Source organism: Lissotriton helveticus, chromosome 6, assembly GCF_964261635.1.
Source record: "Lissotriton helveticus chromosome 6, aLisHel1.1, whole genome shotgun sequence".
Lineage (NCBI taxonomy): Eukaryota > Metazoa > Chordata > Amphibia > Caudata > Salamandridae > Lissotriton > Lissotriton helveticus.
This window is the reverse complement of record NC_136067.1, coordinates 1,615,477,608-1,615,495,432: the sequence shown is the minus strand read 5'-3', so window position 1 is coordinate 1,615,495,432 and position 17,825 is coordinate 1,615,477,608. Positions and strand designations below refer to the sequence as shown.

The 17,825-nt window shown below is 43.3% G+C and overlaps 1 protein-coding gene across 3 annotated transcripts in view; it reads right to left on the bottom strand.

The window, feature by feature from the left end:
* The window catches only part of SPRED2 (sprouty related EVH1 domain containing 2), a 516,049-nt gene that overhangs the window by 374,539 nt on the left and 123,685 nt on the right, over positions 1-17,825 (bottom strand). For all 3 annotated transcript variants that reach the window (XM_078649408.1, XM_078649407.1, XM_078649406.1), the window contains exon 2: positions 15,912-16,086. In XM_078649408.1, the coding sequence (XP_078505534.1) occupies positions 15,912-16,086 (175 nt within the window). The remainder of the gene's footprint in view (positions 1-15,911; positions 16,087-17,825) is intronic.

Genomic DNA, 17,825 nt, shown 5'->3' with positions numbered 1-17,825 from the left:
ACAAAACAGAAATATTTAGTATTATCTGTGTATCTTCAGATACAGCTAGAACTTCAGCAAGGCTTCATCAGAGCTTAGTTACAATCACCAATGCAGAACCAGGTAAGTTCAACGAGAAACGCTAGTGCAGAACCAGGTAAGTTCAATGAGAAACTCTAACCTCATGCACTGAACAACATCAGCCTGTATACATTTATGTCCAGTATTTCAATTTTACTTTTGCTATAAACACTGAAGAGTTCACCAAATACATTTATGCCTACAGTATGAAACTAAGCGGTTAACTAAAATCTGTCTGGGCTCTGCTGGGATCTCGCCTACTCTCCTCTCTGGCAGAACCATGGCTCAACTCTGCCTGATTGCTCTTTTTGGCATCCCCAAAGTAGCAGACGATAAATCCATCAAAACCCATCTGTGTGTGCAGATTGCCTTCTTTACACCAGCACGGGGGTCTAATGGGCTGTGGAAGTGATGAACATTACATCCAAGTCTGACCTGAGCACATGCCTAATTTTTATAGATCTGTAAAAATCCCTCAGATTAATGTCTCATCAATGCATCGCAGTATTTGCTGATAATATACCTGCCTCTTCTTTTATCCCCATTCAACTACATACCTCTAAGTGACTGACAACACGAAGGAACTAACACACATTTCAAGTTTACCCTTCCAATCATACACTCCAAAATATGGCGAAGAGGGTGACTCTAATATGTGGTTTAGTACAAAACTAATTTCATGAATACCAAATCGGTTAGTGTAAAAAACACTGAAATACTGAATTACCACAATGGTAAAAAGAAATAAATGTGAAACACCTCACAGATTTGGTATCTAATCCCATGTCCAGAAGAAAAACAAAAAATGTTTTAAAACACTTCCCCACAAACTTCCAACAGTTCATAAAACTCGGGGGATTGGGATGCTGGGTTTAAGAAAAATGCTTACAAATGAATTAGGTTTTAAAAATAAACACTTTTGGGCCACAGTTATACATTTTCTGTTTGTACAGTGACCTCGAACAGACAAAGAGCACGATGGAGGCGAATGGAAAATAGTTAAGGGAAAAGAGAGGATAGCAAGGTGGAAAAATGCAATCTAACTGCAAGAAAATAAGAGTCTACTTAGAAGGAAAAAAAATTACCGCATTAAAAAAAAGACAGAAAATAGAGGAATAAATGACAAAGAAAACCATCGGTGGGCAAGTTTAGGTGAGAACCCCCAAACAAAAATAAGTCAGGAGTAAGAATGAAGGAGGACAAAGTTTGAACTCACGAGAAACAGATGATTGGGGGGGAGGGAGGGAATGCTCAGAGGGTCTCCCCTAAAGAAGGGATAGGAAAAGAAGGAAAAGGAAACGGAGAGAAGGAGGGCTGCTTACAATAGTTAGGAAGGTGGAGGATAATTCAGCACTTCAAACTCGTTTTTAAATTATGAATTAAAACATGTATACTTTAAATGCTCCTGACTGACATGTGACCTGCTTTAGAGGACCTAATGACCACTCTGAAGCTTGTTTTAACCGAGGTTATAGTGAGAGGCAATGGTTCTTTCTTGCAGAATACAGATCAGTCTAAAACATCTTCAGTGAAAACAGTGGGAGTACAGGACTTCCTGCCCCTATCTGCATTTCCTGCATCAGAAATAAAAGATGGTATCCGGGATGGGCGACGCCAGACTTCTGCAACGTTTTATTTCCCGGAGGAACATCAGGACACTGAAACACATGACATTTTGGCTATTCTGGGATCCACCAGTCCGAAATATCTTAAATAAATTTTCATCAACGAATAATCCTACAACAGTGAAAATACATTTGTTGTCATCCACAATTTAAATTTTTTTGTGTGCTGCCAGATTACTGTGGATATAAAGCAAGTTTTTTCTCCAGCCAAGCAAAGAATGGGGTGTAAATTGAACTAGCTAGCAAATTTATCCTTTCTCAAACAGTGCAGACTTTAAATAGCTCGCTCCATAAAGTATTCATTGTTAGTTGAAAGGGTTGTCTTGCCTTTCCAAGTGCGATGTGCCCTGGCAACCATCATACTTAAATCTCCAAGGAACAGAAAAGATACATTCGCAAAATAACTGTGACTCAATTGTACTTCGAAACGAGTTGCCTTTATCCCGCCCTTTCTCGTGCAATTGCAATCAGATTTTGTCCCACGCAGCATTGACATTTCCGGGGGCTGGCATGTGTAAACTTACAATCATATGCCACTCTTTCAGTTCTTGCATACCAGTTCCAGGTTCTGAGGAGTGTACATTTTACTGGCAGCACCACGTCGCCTCTAAAACCAATGAAACTGCTGCCTTGTTTCTTCACGAGAGAAGCGGATGGTGCATCACCCCATGTCTAACAGCGCATCCATTATAAAAGGTATCCTAGGTTTTGGGCATTAGGGAATTCCAGATGGTGGACATTAACAATCCAAGTCTGTAGGGCAGTTGTATCACTTTATCCATCACAACCTTAACACTTCTGTTACAAGGACTGAAAGGGTACAAGGACACTAAATAATATTGACGCTTTCCCATTCCGGCAAACGCTTGCTCAAAGGCATTTCACTATCCCACCATTGTGCCTTGCTTTCCAGAACGATTATATGCAATGATTTAATCATAACATACTCCACTCTAATTGAAAAATCTGCCACGTTAGCTTCTGATTAATCAGTAAACTGTTCACACAGTTGCACATGTTAACACATCATCTCACTGCACTATACTCATGTCCAAGCTGTGCAGCTGCTTCAGTCTTAGCTTTCTCGTCTCTGTCTTCAGACATGATACCTTTAGTTAGCATTTCAACACTGTGCCTTCCCCCTTAAGAAAGCTTTTTGAGCCCTTACTGTCAAGGAGATCGGGGACACAGCATCCGATGTGCCTTTTGTTCATGTGCCACTCGTTCTCTTTGTGTGGACAAGACCAAATGCAGTTTTCTGGTACAAAGGTACCACTGCCTTCTTTCAAGATCAATATAGATACACTCAGGCTGCAACACCATGCTGTACTGGTGAGGCAGGGACAGAAGTAGGAGCTAGTTTGGAGGGCAATAAGAGTGGCACTTAGAGGGAATCAGTAGATAGATGGAGTACCCACTGGTAATTTGTTCTTCTGATCGATACTTCTAACCGCAAATTCTGCAATTTTAGAATACACACCATAGCAGTACCTTCTAAGGTGGAGTGTCTTAAGAGTGAACGCTGACCAAAGTCAAGCAAAACCAAGTAGCGAGGTGAACGTCTGCTGAACTGGATTTCAACGATTCAGAAAAGGGGGTGGTGATGAACAGAGTGTCTGAATTAAGCAGACCACTCTTACCCAGTCCAAAGATCAGGGCTTGATCCATCACCGTTATTTAGCTCACTGCCCCATCCCAGCTCAGAACCTGGCTATATGCAAATTAGTCTGTCCCTGGCCCAGTGCATCATGGGAACAGGGCAGACCAAACTACCAAGCCAATTCTTCACCAGAAAGGATACAAGCTACCGGGGACCGGTTTCTGGCATTTCAGCCTCATCGGCCCGGCTTGCTTGAATCCTGATGGAGCAGTGAGCAAGGGACTCATGTCTGAGTATACCCTGCCACACCTATAGTGGCCAAAAACGATTCAGAAAAGAGGGTGGTGATGAACAGAGTGTCTGAATTAAGCAGACCACTCTTACCCAGTCTAAAGATCAGGGCTTGATCCATCACCGTTATTTAGCTCACTGCCCCATCCCAGCTCAGAACCTGGCTATATGCAAATTAGTCTGTCCCTGGCCCAGTGCATCATGGGAACAGGGCAGACCAAACTACCAAGCCAATTCTTCACCAGAAAGGATACAAGCTACCGGGGACCGGTTTCTGGCATTTCAGCCTCATCGGCCCGGCTTGCTTGAATCCTGATGGAGCAGTGAGCAAGGGACTCATGTCTGAGTATACCCTGCCACACCTATAGTGGCCAAAAACGATTCAGAAAAGGGGGTGGTGATGAACAGAGTGTCTGAATTAAGCAGACCACTCTTACCCAGTCCAAAGATCAGGGCTTGATCCATCACCGTTATTTAGCTCACTGCCCCATCCCAGCTCAGAACCTGGCTATATGCAAATTAGTCTGTCCCTGGCCCAGTGCATCATGGGAACAGGGCAGACCAAACTACCAAGCCAATTCTTCACCAGAAAGGATACAAGCTACCGGGGACCGGTTTCTGGCATTTCAGCCTCATCGGCCCGGCTTGCTTGAATCCTGATGGAGCAGTGAGCAAGGGACTCATGTCTGAGTATACCCTGCCACACCTATAGTGGCCAAAAACGATTCAGAAAAGGGGGTGGTGATGAACAGAGTGTCTGAATTAAGCAGACCACTCTTACCCAGTCCAAAGATCAGGGCTTGATCCATCACCGTTATTTAGCTCACTGCCCCATCCCAGCTCAGAACCTGGCTATATGCAAATTAGTCTGTCCCTGGCCCAGTGCATCATGGAACAGGGCAGACCAAACTACCAAGCCAATTCTTCACCAGAAAGGATACAAGCTACCGGGGACCGGTTTCTGGCATTTCCCTTGCTCATTGCACCATCAGGATTCAAGCAAGCCGGGCCGAAGACGGCTGTAATGCCAGAAACCGGTCCCCGGAAGCTTGTTTCCTTCCCAGTGTAAGAATTGGCTTTTGTAGTCTGGTCTGCCCTGTTCCCATGATGCACTGGGCCAGGGACAGACTAATTTGCATACAGCCAGGTTCTGAGCTGGGATGGTGCAATGAGCTAAAAAACGGTGTTGGATCTAGCCCTGATCTCTTGACTGGGTGAGAGTACTCTGCTTAATTCAGAGACTCTGTCCATCACCACCCCTTGTTGTAAATAATTTTGTCCACCCTAAGCGTGGAAGGGTATACTCAGATGTGAGTCCCTTGCTCATTGCACCATCAGGGTTCAAGCAAGCCGGGCCGAAGACGGCTGTAATGCCAGAAACCGGTCCCCGGAAGCTTGTTTCCTTCCCAGTGTAAGAATTGGCTTTTGTAGTCTGGTCTGCCCTGTTCCCATGATGCACTGGGCCAGGGACAGACTAATTTGCATACAGCCAGGTTCTGAGCTGGGATGGTGCAATGAGCTAAAAAACAGTGTTGGATCTAGCCGTGATCTCTTGACTGGGTGAGAGTACTCTGCTTAATTCAGAGACTCTGTCCATCACCACCCCTTGTTGTAAATAATTTTGTCCACCCTAAGCGTGGAAGGGTATACTCAGATGTGAGTTCCTTGCTCATTGCACCATCAGGATTCAAGCAAGCCGGGCCGAAGACGGCTGTAATGCCAGAAACCGGTCCCCGGAAGCTTGTTTCCTTCCCAGTGTAAGAATTGGCTTTTGTAGTCTGGTCTGCCCTGTTCCCATGATGCACTGGGCCAGGGACAGACTAATTTGCATACAGCCAGGTTCTGAGCTGGGATGGTGCAATGAGCTAAAAAACGGTGTTGGATCTAGCCCTGATCTCTTGACTGGGTGAGAGTACTCTGCTTAATTCAGAGACTCTGTCCATCACCACCCCTTGTTGTAAATAATTTTGTCCACCCTAAGCGTGGAAGGGTATACTCAGATGTGAGTCCCTTGCTCATTGCACCATCAGGATTCAAGCAAGCCGGGCCGAAGACGGCTGTAATGCCAGAAACCGGTCCCCGGAAGCTTGTTTCCTTCCCAGTGTAAGAATTGGCTTTTGTAGTCTGGTCTGCCCTGTTCCCATGATGCACTGGGCCAGGGATAGACTAATTTGCATACAGCCAGGTTCTGAGCTGGGATGGTGCAATGAGCTAAAAAACGGTGTTGGATCTAGCCCTGATCTCTTGACTGGGTGAGAGTACTCTGCTTAATTCAGAGACTCTGTCCATCACCACCCCTTGTTGTGAACTGGATTTCAAGGCAGTAGTGTTTCATGACCATATGAACTGCTGCCCACATTTAAAGCCTGACTGATGATCAGAATAGGCACACTGGACGCAACCCTGGTGCAATGCACATGCCGGTCTTCTGGGGGTTCCTTTTTAGCTAGCATGTACCATGACAAGGTCTGCTTTTGTACCACTTTACCTTTCTTCTGAAAATTACACAAAGAGCTGGATGTCTACGCAATTGGAACTTTGTGAGGTCAATGTAAAAGCTCAGCACCCTCTTCAGGTCAAGATGATGGAATTTCGATTACGCTTCAATAGCTGAGGCAAGGCAAAAGATGCTGGCAGTGATCAACTGGACAACCTGGAAGATTATCACAACTTTTGTCAGGAAGGCTGCTTGGGACCTCAGGACCCAAGTTGCCCAAAAAGAATTATGTGGGAGGCGAGTGCATCGAAAGCACCTGTAGTTCACTCACCCACAAGCAGATTTAATGGCATTGAGGAAGATTGTTTATAGTGTCAAAAACCAGAAGGAATAGCCGTGCATAGGCTCAAAGGGTGTGTTCATGAGAAATGTCACAACCAAGTTCAGGTCCCACTGAGGCAAAGCAAATATTTGAAGGGAAACACACGAGTCATACCTTTTAAAAAAATGTATCACAGCAGGTGACTTAAAGATGGTCGGTCAGGTAAACACAGAAAGGACAAAAAAAACTGTCACCATGCCCACTTAATGGCCTTGCTATGCTAAGAAAAGAGCAAATCACAAAAGTTTAGCTTGTAAGGGGGTCAGTATTACGAGCACCAAACCAAGCTACAAATTTGTCCAAACATAAGCTGAGTTCATGGAGGAGAATCCTGCCGCAAAGAAGACATCAACCACTTCAGTCAGCAACTCCAACACATACAGCTGCTCAATATGTTCACATGGAGGTGCTTTTGTTGAGGCTCAAATGCAGAACCAGGCAGAAGAGGCACTGGAGGAATTCCAGATGGAATGTTTTTCCTGATGAGTTCCTAGGAGAAAACCAACATGCAGAACTGCTGAAACGGTTTCCTCTGTGGTGGCAAAGGGATCTTGCCAGGGTGTACCTAAAGATTTAAAATGCCATGTGCAAACCTAAAAAGTAGGGATGAAGACACCAGTCATAACCCAATACCTGCCCAGTTTGCCACTGTAGCATTTAGGGACACCGCCAGGTGAATGGCAGCCAGGAATATATTCTGCTCGGCCACCCACACAGAGGTGCAGTGGCACCTGACACAAAATCCGGGACCTCACTCCGCCTGGCGTGCTGCAATGCCATATGGCAATCATGTTGTCTGTGAGGACCTGTACCAACCTCCTATGATGTACTGATAGATGGTAGGAAAGCATTTATGACCAGATGGATTGCTCAAAACTCCAGAAAATTGATATGGAGCCATTCTCCACTGGAGACCAGATACCTCTCTAAGATGCCACCCCCTCCCCACCCCCCAATTGAGCAGTGATGTTTGCCACCACTGTGAACTCTGGGTGTGGACTTAGGAGTGACAAGCTGCAGATCCTCCAAGGTCTTCTTTGAGGTCTGAATGGAGTTGGGAGGCAGCCCTGAAGCTAGGCCCAGTGAGATATGAAGGTTCACTGCAGAGCCAGCGGGGGGGGAGGCCACAGCTAACTGCGGCAAGCCCACCTTCAGCAGCCAGTCACTGAGGTACAGGAAAACCTATACTCTCGACACTAAGACGGGATGCAACCACCACCATCACTTTCAAGATTACCTAAGGGGTCGAGGTAAGGTTGACCAGCTCCAGAGATCAATGCTTGGTGCAACTGTCCTTGAATTGGTCAAGCACGGAAGCAGCCTTTTTTTCTGAAAAGCAGAGATAACTTGGGGCATTATAGATGCCTGCGTGTCAACATATCGGCTGACGCAAATTCGTCTCCAGTTTGGAGCCCATACTAAGCTGCATCATGACGTCAATATTATTTAGGATAACGAGACCCTGGAGTCTTCTAGGATAACCAAAAGAATGTTACTGCTATATTGCATTATATATAGGTGTATTTACTCAGGCTCTTCAGTATGGGAAGCTTGTTCAGGGAATCCGAATATCAGGAGCCAGTATATGTTGCCTAGCCACGGGTTGACTGACTGCCAACCATAAAAAAAGGCTAGGCCCATGTAAGTACCAGAAATTTAATTAAATAGCCAATGGAAATGCAGAACCCACGTGGAAGCGCTCATTAAAGACAACTTCAAATATCTTGTGCTACTTTAATTGTCAACATGGTGTAAATTCATTGCAGCCATTATTAAACACATGCCACTCCCAACAATCTTCACTTGTGTGCTCCAATAAAGTTTCCTTCTGTGAGCCTGCCAAAAGAATCGATTTTCCTTCTGTAAGCCTGCCAGAAGACACAGAGGGTCTAGTTTGGGAATGGCTTTAGCACTATGAAGTTGTGCACCACTTTAGATCTTAGGGTTGGAAGGAAGTGGTTTAGCTGGACTGCTGCATTAGGATTAACATTTGTCTTGTTAATTAAACTGAGTAAAACCAAATGCCACACTTTACATTTTAACATTTATAGGGAACTAATTGGCACTGTCAGATTTCACTCAAAGAAATACCATCATTTTTGTGTTAACTGACTGTGCACCTTAAATTTAACTGTGAATTTTAATGACGCAAATATCATGGTCAGTTTAGTTAAATGGAGGGCCAGGGTGAAAAGTAAAAGGTTGACAAGTTATGCCTTATCTACGGTGATTCCACAAAACTATTTAGGATATGTACTCAGAACACTATATGAGCAAGATTTATCTTAAGGGACATGAAGTATTGAAATGTTCAGTAAAACCTCATAAGTTAGCGTTTTAAGCTTTCCGTTTTACTTGAAGAGGAAGAGTTTAAACAAGCATTTGCAATGCAATAGGTTTCGCATTTGCAAGAGTTGGAGCTATTAGCGGTGTAAATGACAGTCTTTTACCTAATTGTTGTGCAGTGCGTTGCCATTGGGACCTTAAAAGTGTTTAACAATGCAATATATTTTCCTGGGTGTTGTGCCACCAGGGATTGAATAGCTATACAATTACTATACACTGGGACATGCAGTTTATGTATTCCCCACAGGCATAAATGAAGACACTGTCATGCATAAACATACAAGTGGATTAACATAAAATGTAATATTAAACACCCAGGGGCTTGTTTAAAAGCCCCCTGCGCCGAATGTACGACACTTTTTTCCATGTTAAAGTGACCTACCTGCTGCGTAAGACTCTTGTAAATAAGCCCCCTAGTATATACACATCGGTTTTACGTAGGTAATTTTCGGGGGTAGTGGAGTGAGCTAGAGTTGATGGGTCAGTGAGGGCTTTATGTTACCAGCACCGACAGTTAGCAGGCACAGTCAGCCGGTGTACAGCGTGAGGAACTCAATAGTGCAAGGTGGAAGTCAGCAGAATAAGGCTATAGTTTTGTTAGGGTGTTGGAAGCCAAAACAAGCTGGTATGCGTGACAAGAAATGAATGTGACAAAATCAGAACTAAAGGGGGTTGGGTACAACCATGTGAGAAAGGAATGCCTACATAAAGCAGCACATAACATTGAATACACATTTTGACGACGACTGCAGCCAACCCGTACCTCATACCGCCTCAGGCGTTAACTCTGACCAACGGTGACCTCAGTGCTCAGTGGAAGTTCGTACCTCATCCACCTGCGCAATAAAAATAAAAGTCCCTACCTGTACCGGCACCAGGGTGGCTGTGCACCAAAGTGAAATGTCACTGGCTGCAGGCTGTCATTATTTCTTTCAGCCATGCAAAGGCAGATGTAATAACAATGTTGTTGTAGGAGCTGGTGCCAAGCGCTACAGTGGACTCCCAATTCAATGCACATGTGCTCAGTGTCAGCAGAGGTCCAGTTATTCTCACAATGCACACAACAATTTTACACTGCCAAAGTCAGCCACACGAGAAATCCGGAAGTCACATACAAACATTTACTGCAAGCTTAAAAGATTCTCAGGCACAGGATTAAGGCTACTGCAACATTTTTCAAATCTACACGGTTCCTGGAGGTTATTAATGCAAGTGTCTTGCACGTGCCGCTTCGAGGGGAAGATTAAGTGATCTGCACAAAATCACAGGATGCTGTGCCGATGCCAGGGTTCGATCCCGGTTCCCGAGATCCAAAAGTCGGCAGCTCTAGCCGTGAGGCTACATCTTTTCCCCATTTAGGAGTTTTTCACTGTTTGTTTAAGGATGCGTGCCCCGGATGTCTCAACACACATTACAGCACACCACGTGTGGTCAGTGTTTAAGACGTTCAGGCCTTTTGTCAATGTACTATTGAAAAACCAACTCATCCTTTGACCATTGTGAAAACGGAGGAGTCCATATTTTCCTGCAAACCTTTTAAATTCCTTTATGTGTTGGGTGTATTTTGCAAGTGCTGCATGTGCTATGGAAAGAAGGCGAGTGGCCTTATGATTAAAAAAAGTCAGGTCCCGGACCGACAGCCAATCACAGCGCGGCCCGGGAAATGACGTCATGGGGGTGTCCCGGGCCGGCAGCCAATCACAGCGCGGCCCGGGGAATGACGTCACGGGGGTGTCCTGGGCCGGCAGCCAATCACAGCGCGGCCCGGGACACACGGCAACAAGGGGCGGGACTTAAAAAAAGAGTCAGAAACGCCCACGATTCGCGTTCTGACGGGGAAAGAGTGATGGACAACCATGTCTTCCAATGGCTAGCCTCCGTTTATGGAGCTAGCCAATGGAAGAAGGGGCGGTTTCAAGTCCCCACTACTGAGATAACATTAGATTTCGCCCTGGGCGGAGCACTGCTTCGCAGTGCTACGGCCAGGGCGAAACCTAAAGAAGGCTTTCTTGCTTAAAGTACAGAATCGTATAAGCATCCGGGTCTGCATGTGGTGCACCTTTAACTGGGTAATAAGGTGGACAGCGCACTCTATTACAATTAATGTGCTGACCTCCGGGCAGCTGTGTCTCCAAGGCACTTCCCATAAGGTCCCAGCTGTTTTTAAGATCATTTGCTGATCAACCAAATATTTCTCATACTGAACTCAAGTGACACATTTGAAACATATTCTCCAATTATAGTACCTTTTGGCACTCAACAATGATCCCAGTTACACCTTACTCAACACTATCACTTCCTCATATGGTCATAGATACCAACATTTGCTCTAGAGTTATACATTTGCTTGATCCTGTTCACAATACACTTCTCTGTCCTGCTTCCCAATTCCCTAAACGTTTTTGCAGTTATCCTGTAACTATACTGTTTGATTCAGGGAGCATTAATGACTAGACTCATTTTATTTATATTAAGTAAATCATTTTTTCATGGAATACGACTCACGCATTTCCGCTGCTTTAAGCTTCTATATTGATCATTGTTCCTATTCCCAGACTAGGAGTAACCCTGTCATTAACCAGGAAGTCTTAAGGAATTCCCTTTGGACAGCAAGGACAAACAAGAATTTGAGGAAAGGTTATATTTCTTCAGCTAGATGTTCAAAATATATTTTAGTCTGCTAGCAGTCAAGTGTTACATCTGCCACCTTAAGGTGTTCTTCATCCCACCCTAGATCATCAGAAAGAAATTGGGAGGCACATTTCCAGTGCAAAAAATGTAAGTACAACATTGCTTTTTTGTGTTCTTTTTCCCGTCTAATATTATGGGAACAGGAAACTATACTTCTATTTACCCATGGGTGATGGTCACATGTGTGCACTGGTGTTCTCATGGCCTACAACGAAATTGCGACACTAGCAAATAATGTCATTTCTTCCTATGTGTTTGCACCCACAATATTCCTAAAAGCCTCTGCATGAAAACTGAATGATTAAAACTTAACAATTCTTAAATCTCCTTTTTCTTTTGCATGGCTCTCTCATTCATTTCTATCATCTGCATGCCTCTTCTTTCTGAGCACAGCCTACTCTAAAATCACATGCATATTTTTACCTAATTCCCATTATTGCATCCCTGCAAAGTGCCTACGCCTCAATTTCAATGATCACAACTTCTCCTTTAAATGTCATACCCCTGTAACCTAATACCCAATCTACTGTAGCTCATCTATTAATACCTCATTCAAATGCATTAATTCCTCTTCTTCCACTAACAATCACCTCTAACTGCTATTAACTTAATCTACCATATATAAACTGAAGTAAATGCATGGCTTGGTTTGCTTAAGAGCACAAGAATAATCCCAATAACCAAAGAATACTAATCCTAGGTTCTGGAGCAGCGTGCTGCCCACAGTAGAGTGCTATAATACCTCTAATGGGGTAATAAGCACTATATAAATGCAGTTACAATGCAATATCTAACCCTCCTGCCTCAAACTTCCATAACACTCAGTGGTTGGGCAGTGGATTTTAGTTCATACAGACTGCATATTTTTCTTATACAGCTTGACACACTCGCATAAGACAAAAACTACTATGGGTCATGTCCATTACCCAGTAGAGAAGGCACACTAGCCGAAGTGACATTACTGTACCAGTCCACGGCATTAAACCACCCATCACCATCTGCAATAGCAGGAAATAACTGAAGAGACCTGCCACAAGCTGCTGGCCAATGGAGGACTTTCATTCGGTCTACCATTGCGGGTCCCAGCTAGACATGCGATGACCACTTTTGACATCTCACAGTGGCAATGAGATATGGGATGATAGTAACAAGCCCCATTCTATCAGTTATTTGATCCCTGTCTCTATCCAACCCGTGCCTACTCAGGACCATAAACATTAAATAAGATCTCTCAGAATGGACAACCTAGTGCAGTAACCAGATAAGTGGACTATGAAGCTAAGAAATACCCATAAAGGACCTGCAGAGCTGCCCAAAGCTGTCAGCTTACTTAAACCCATGAAGTCTGGACCTATCTCTCATATTTCTTCACTCATCACACAGTTAAGAACTGTGCCCCGTAACACGATTACCGCACCTAAGTTGTCGTTGCGCATGACATAGAAGCAGTCCCCCTATAGGGTCAAAACAAAAATAACATCCTCCCAACCACATACCCAAATCAGTGTGTAGAAAATAAAATGACAAATATGAACATTGCCGGCGCCATCTTGCTTAGCGAAGGCATCTGCGAGCGCGTAAGCGGCAACCATTTTAGGCATCGCGGCCATTTCATGCTCTGCTGGTCACCTGTGAGTCACCCCGACCTCGCTATCATCCCCTGCGCTCTGACTAAGCCTGAACACATGTACCAGGGTCGTAAAACCTTGTCAACATGACAATGCCCCGGAGTCACTTCCCGCACCCAACCCGCTCATCCTTTCATCCTCCATGCAGGGGCAAGCCCCCTTTGATAACCTCCTCCCTGCACCTGGCCACTCAATCCGGTCCCAGGCACTAACCGACCCCTGTGGACATAGTTTATTACCCACATACGACAGAACTTGCTTCACCAACAAAGGGGCCGGAATTTAATCAGTGACACGACCCCTTAGATTTGACCGATGCCACATGTTTTAGATCCTGTCGGAATGTCCAGCTGCGAGATAGCGATCATCGGTTAGATCTGGGTGGAGGGAAGATTGCTGCTGGGTTTGTGTGGGAACTAGCTTGAGGCGGGGATTCCAAGGATGTTTGACTATGCAATAAACTGATGCCAGGAATGTTTGACCATGTAATAAACGGACGAAAAAGCATATAAAAGGCCATGCCACAGAGATGCAGTTAGAGCACCTCCTGACGATAGCCCCGGTGTCTGATGTGATGTGTTCTCCTCTGGAGAAATAAAGCTGTTCTTCGCCTTCCAATTTCCAGCGCCTGCCTCGTTATTTTGATCGCTAATCTTAGGGTGAATTAGAGGTGGTTTGCACCAAGCAGCATCGAAAGTCTTGGGAGTCTCGCTGTTTTTCATCAAGTGCAGCTTACTGCCCATGTAGGCAAGTGCTTCTGCGCCCAACACACGGCCATATAATACAAGCGCTATATAAATGTTGCAATGCAACTATTTACCACTTGGAAGCAAACTGTACTTAAGATACTGGTTGCCACAGCTGGGAATCAGTAAACAGTCATTGTTGACTAACCAATTAAATTTGCTGAGTATCGGAAAGAATCAATCAGTCACAAAAATCAGGCTGTAACACTTGCCGGATTCCACATATATTGCATTTTTTGCCATGTTTCTTCTAAACATTTGTACATTTATATTGTTTTTTGTAACTGAAAGTACAAGACTGGCCTAACATTGGTTCCAGTGCTAGAAACATAGCACCATTATGTGCTGATTTAATTTTCCTACCACACTCACCCCTTCGGAATATACTGTCTATTTAGATATCACTCGCTGCCGTCAGAGGTCTGTGGCCAGTTGTGTTCATCTGCATCTTTGGGAACAGCACTGAAACTACAGAGGACCTCTGCTATGCAAAGTTTTACATTTCACAATATTAACTCAGCAAAGTAATTTCTATTGTCAATCTACCCAACAGACATCTCTCCATCTATACTACCCATCATAACCCAACCCAATAAAAACTGTCACTCTAGCGGCACTATGTTCTCAAAACGACTAAATGCAACATTCACAAAACTCCAAGTAATTACATTTTTAACAGAGTAAATTTTCTTTAAAATCATTTGAACTACACATCTTCCCCAACAAATAAGTGAAACCTCTCATGAACAAGGTAATCAATACAAAACGTCCTTCTAGCTTGACAATTATTATCTGAAATTGTAGTTTACTTTTTAATTTTGAAGATTGATAAAAAAATAAAGTTTTTTTTTTTTACTGTTGCAAGTACTGGAAACATTCAATATGAAGAAGTCCAGAGAATGTATTTCATATCCTTAAATAGTCACTTGGACCTTATGCATTTTCAATTTCTTTAGCACTGAAAATAAGTTTTCCAAACCAGATTTATGCTCTACACATTCCATTAGATACCACCAAATCTGGTGACATCAGATACAATTCTCAATCACAGCAAAATAACCATTAAACAACTACTGACACCAAACAAGAAGTGAAGATGACTTGCGAATATTTCGCCAAAGGGCAAACACCAACACACTATCAATTGAGGTGTTTGCCCGGTGATGATCTTTTTCATGTTCTTTTTTTAATGGGGGTGGGTCCCAGGTTCACGCCCCAAAATGTCCACGATCATTGCGCTACCTCCAACTGCAGCTCTGCTTAATTAGACACTGAAATGTCCGTCTTAAAAATAAACACGGCACAAAGTCCCCTTACCGGTAAAAACAATAGCAAATACATAAAATAAATTGTGGAATGCACAAGACAACACAGGTACGATCAAAAAAGTGATTAAATCTAGAGGTGATACACGAAAAATATTTTCCAAGTGTTAAGGATTTCACGTTTAAATTGTTACAAAAAAGAGAAGTGCCGAGAACACCAGTAGATGATTGAACACCGGATGTAGATAACTACTAGACAGATCTGTTATACTTATGTAAACGATGTATGGAAATGTGTCTAAAATGTATAGGGATATACACTGGGCAAAGACACAAGTAGGGAACAAGAAGCAACATTTAGTGCCACTAAACAAAGAAAATGTAATGTATAATGAAAGAAGTTCAACTTAAAACACCTTAAAATAGTAAGTTTGATCCTCAAAAACAATGTAAGAACACAAATTAATGGCAATAAAAGTTGAGAACTGCAAAATATTCAAATACAGTCCTAATTCATGTTAATGATGTTTTCTTTAGGTGTTTTCCAGACCCTAGCGCTTCAGACCATGCATATTTCCCATCCAAAATCAAATAACACTATGCGTGTACAAAATAAATTAGCAAAGCAAAATAAAATACCCCCTTTGAAACACAAATATCAAAATGTAATATTTGGAACCCAGAAGAGGCATAATAGTAAGCAAATCGCTTGTTGCCCATTCAACTGCCATGTAAGCAAAAAGAAAAACCCAGAAGTTCACTATATACAAATATATATATATAGGTTGTGAAGGGTTTTGTCAATCTTATTAACATGTGAACAGATGCATTCTGCATTACCAGTTTGTCCTTTAGTCGTACACCATAGATGACAAAGGCACTTCTTCCGCAGCCCTCCGTGAACATGACTTTGACACCAACTCGACTAAGGCCGCCTCCTTCCTGTGGCAACCATCCCCCACTGGAGTCATCTCGGGTCATAACCACGGCTTTGACACGCACAATATAGCTGTCACTAAAACAAAACAAAAACAATGTCATGTTACACACCTTTGTCTATAAAGAGTTAACACTAGACTTTTAAACTCAACAAACGATGGTATTATCATTTCTTGAATTGAGCCACACGTCGCCCGAAGGCACTTTCTAAATGCTCTCTATTTACAGTAACTAAGGGACAGAGATAACAACTTTTTGTTTGGAATTATATGCAAACTTGCTGAGCAAGAATTGAAACGCACCTCCCAACTACCATCACACAACAAATCAAGACAAAAAAATGTACTTTTGATTATCAATAGGTTTTAATTTCTGCCGGTAAGAAAAGTATTTTTTAAACCAAACCCAGTTCTTACACCCATCTTTAGACTACTTTTTACATTTTGTATTTTTGTTTCATATTTGAGGCTAAGAGCTCCTGGGTTCCAGACAGTTGAATCTGGGGTCTAGCGAAGGTATGGGATGGCAAAGGCTGTCCACAGATAACAGGCTGTGGATGATTATGGTATACTGCTGCTAGGCAGTGGGGCAGAACAGTGTTTGTTCTACACACAAAGGCCAGTAATGCTATTCTTTGAATGAGGTGGTCCTCTACACACTCAGTAGCCACTATGCCAAAGGTGCAACTGATCCCTGCTTACCAAATGACCAGGTCTGGTCTCTCACAAGCTAGAATGGCCCCCATTAAGTAAGATTACCCTCTGTTCCAGCCTGCCACTTTTTTCTACACTGCCCTTTGCACACGGAGTTCTATTTACTCAATCACAGATGAAGAAATCATGCAACAGAAAGTAGTTTACAGGCTTCATCTAACACCTTTTAAGACGGTTAACTTGTGGCTAACTTAAGATGACTGCTGCTAGTCTCATGAATTAAGCAAAGCTACTACACTTGTGTCATTTGTTATTGAAATCATAGAGGGTAACCAATTTCTGGAGTGAAGCTTTTCAGTTGACACTGTCAAAGAATGTGGGAAAATTCCTCATCAAACACAGCTTCATATTTCAAACATTGGCAAAGCCTATAAGTCCGGCTTTAGCCAACCTGCAGATTTATTTTGCTTTTTTGGCAAACATCTAAAATACTAAACCACAAAACCAATGGACACTCTCCAAGGTACGCAACTAGAGGCTTAGGGCCTCAAGGGTGAGCCAACCTCCAATGCAACCCTACTTCTACTTCACAAAAACGGCCAGCTGAGTTTAACTAGGTTTCACAATTGTTTTTACTGTTATCTCTTATCCATCTGGGCACTCTTTGACACACAAATAAAGTTTGAAGGACTGTCCCCACACACCTGTTAAGTGTCATGCTCCATCACCGGACAACCCCAAGCTCTCCAAAACCATGGTTTGATGGGGAGCGGGCCTACACCCTGGAGTCAGAGAGGCTTTTTTCTAATCGAGGATACATAATACAAATCAAAAACCAATGTGGTTAGCCATTATAGCTTTTATTTCGCAGGGTACTACTTGGTATTAAACACTGGGCATTGACTATAGGGGAATAAGTACCCCCAACCCCACAAAATTGTTGACATGTTTGTCCCAAGAGGCCATAGTGCTTCCCTGACTCCAGGGTATAGGCCCGCTCTCCATCAAACCATGGTTTAGGAGAGCGTGGTGTTGTCCAATGAGGAAGCATGCCACATGGCAGGTGTGTGAGGACATCCTGTCAAACTTTATTTGTGTGTCAAAGTGTGACTAGACAGACAAAGAGAAAACAATAATAAATTGTGAAACCTATTCAAACTCG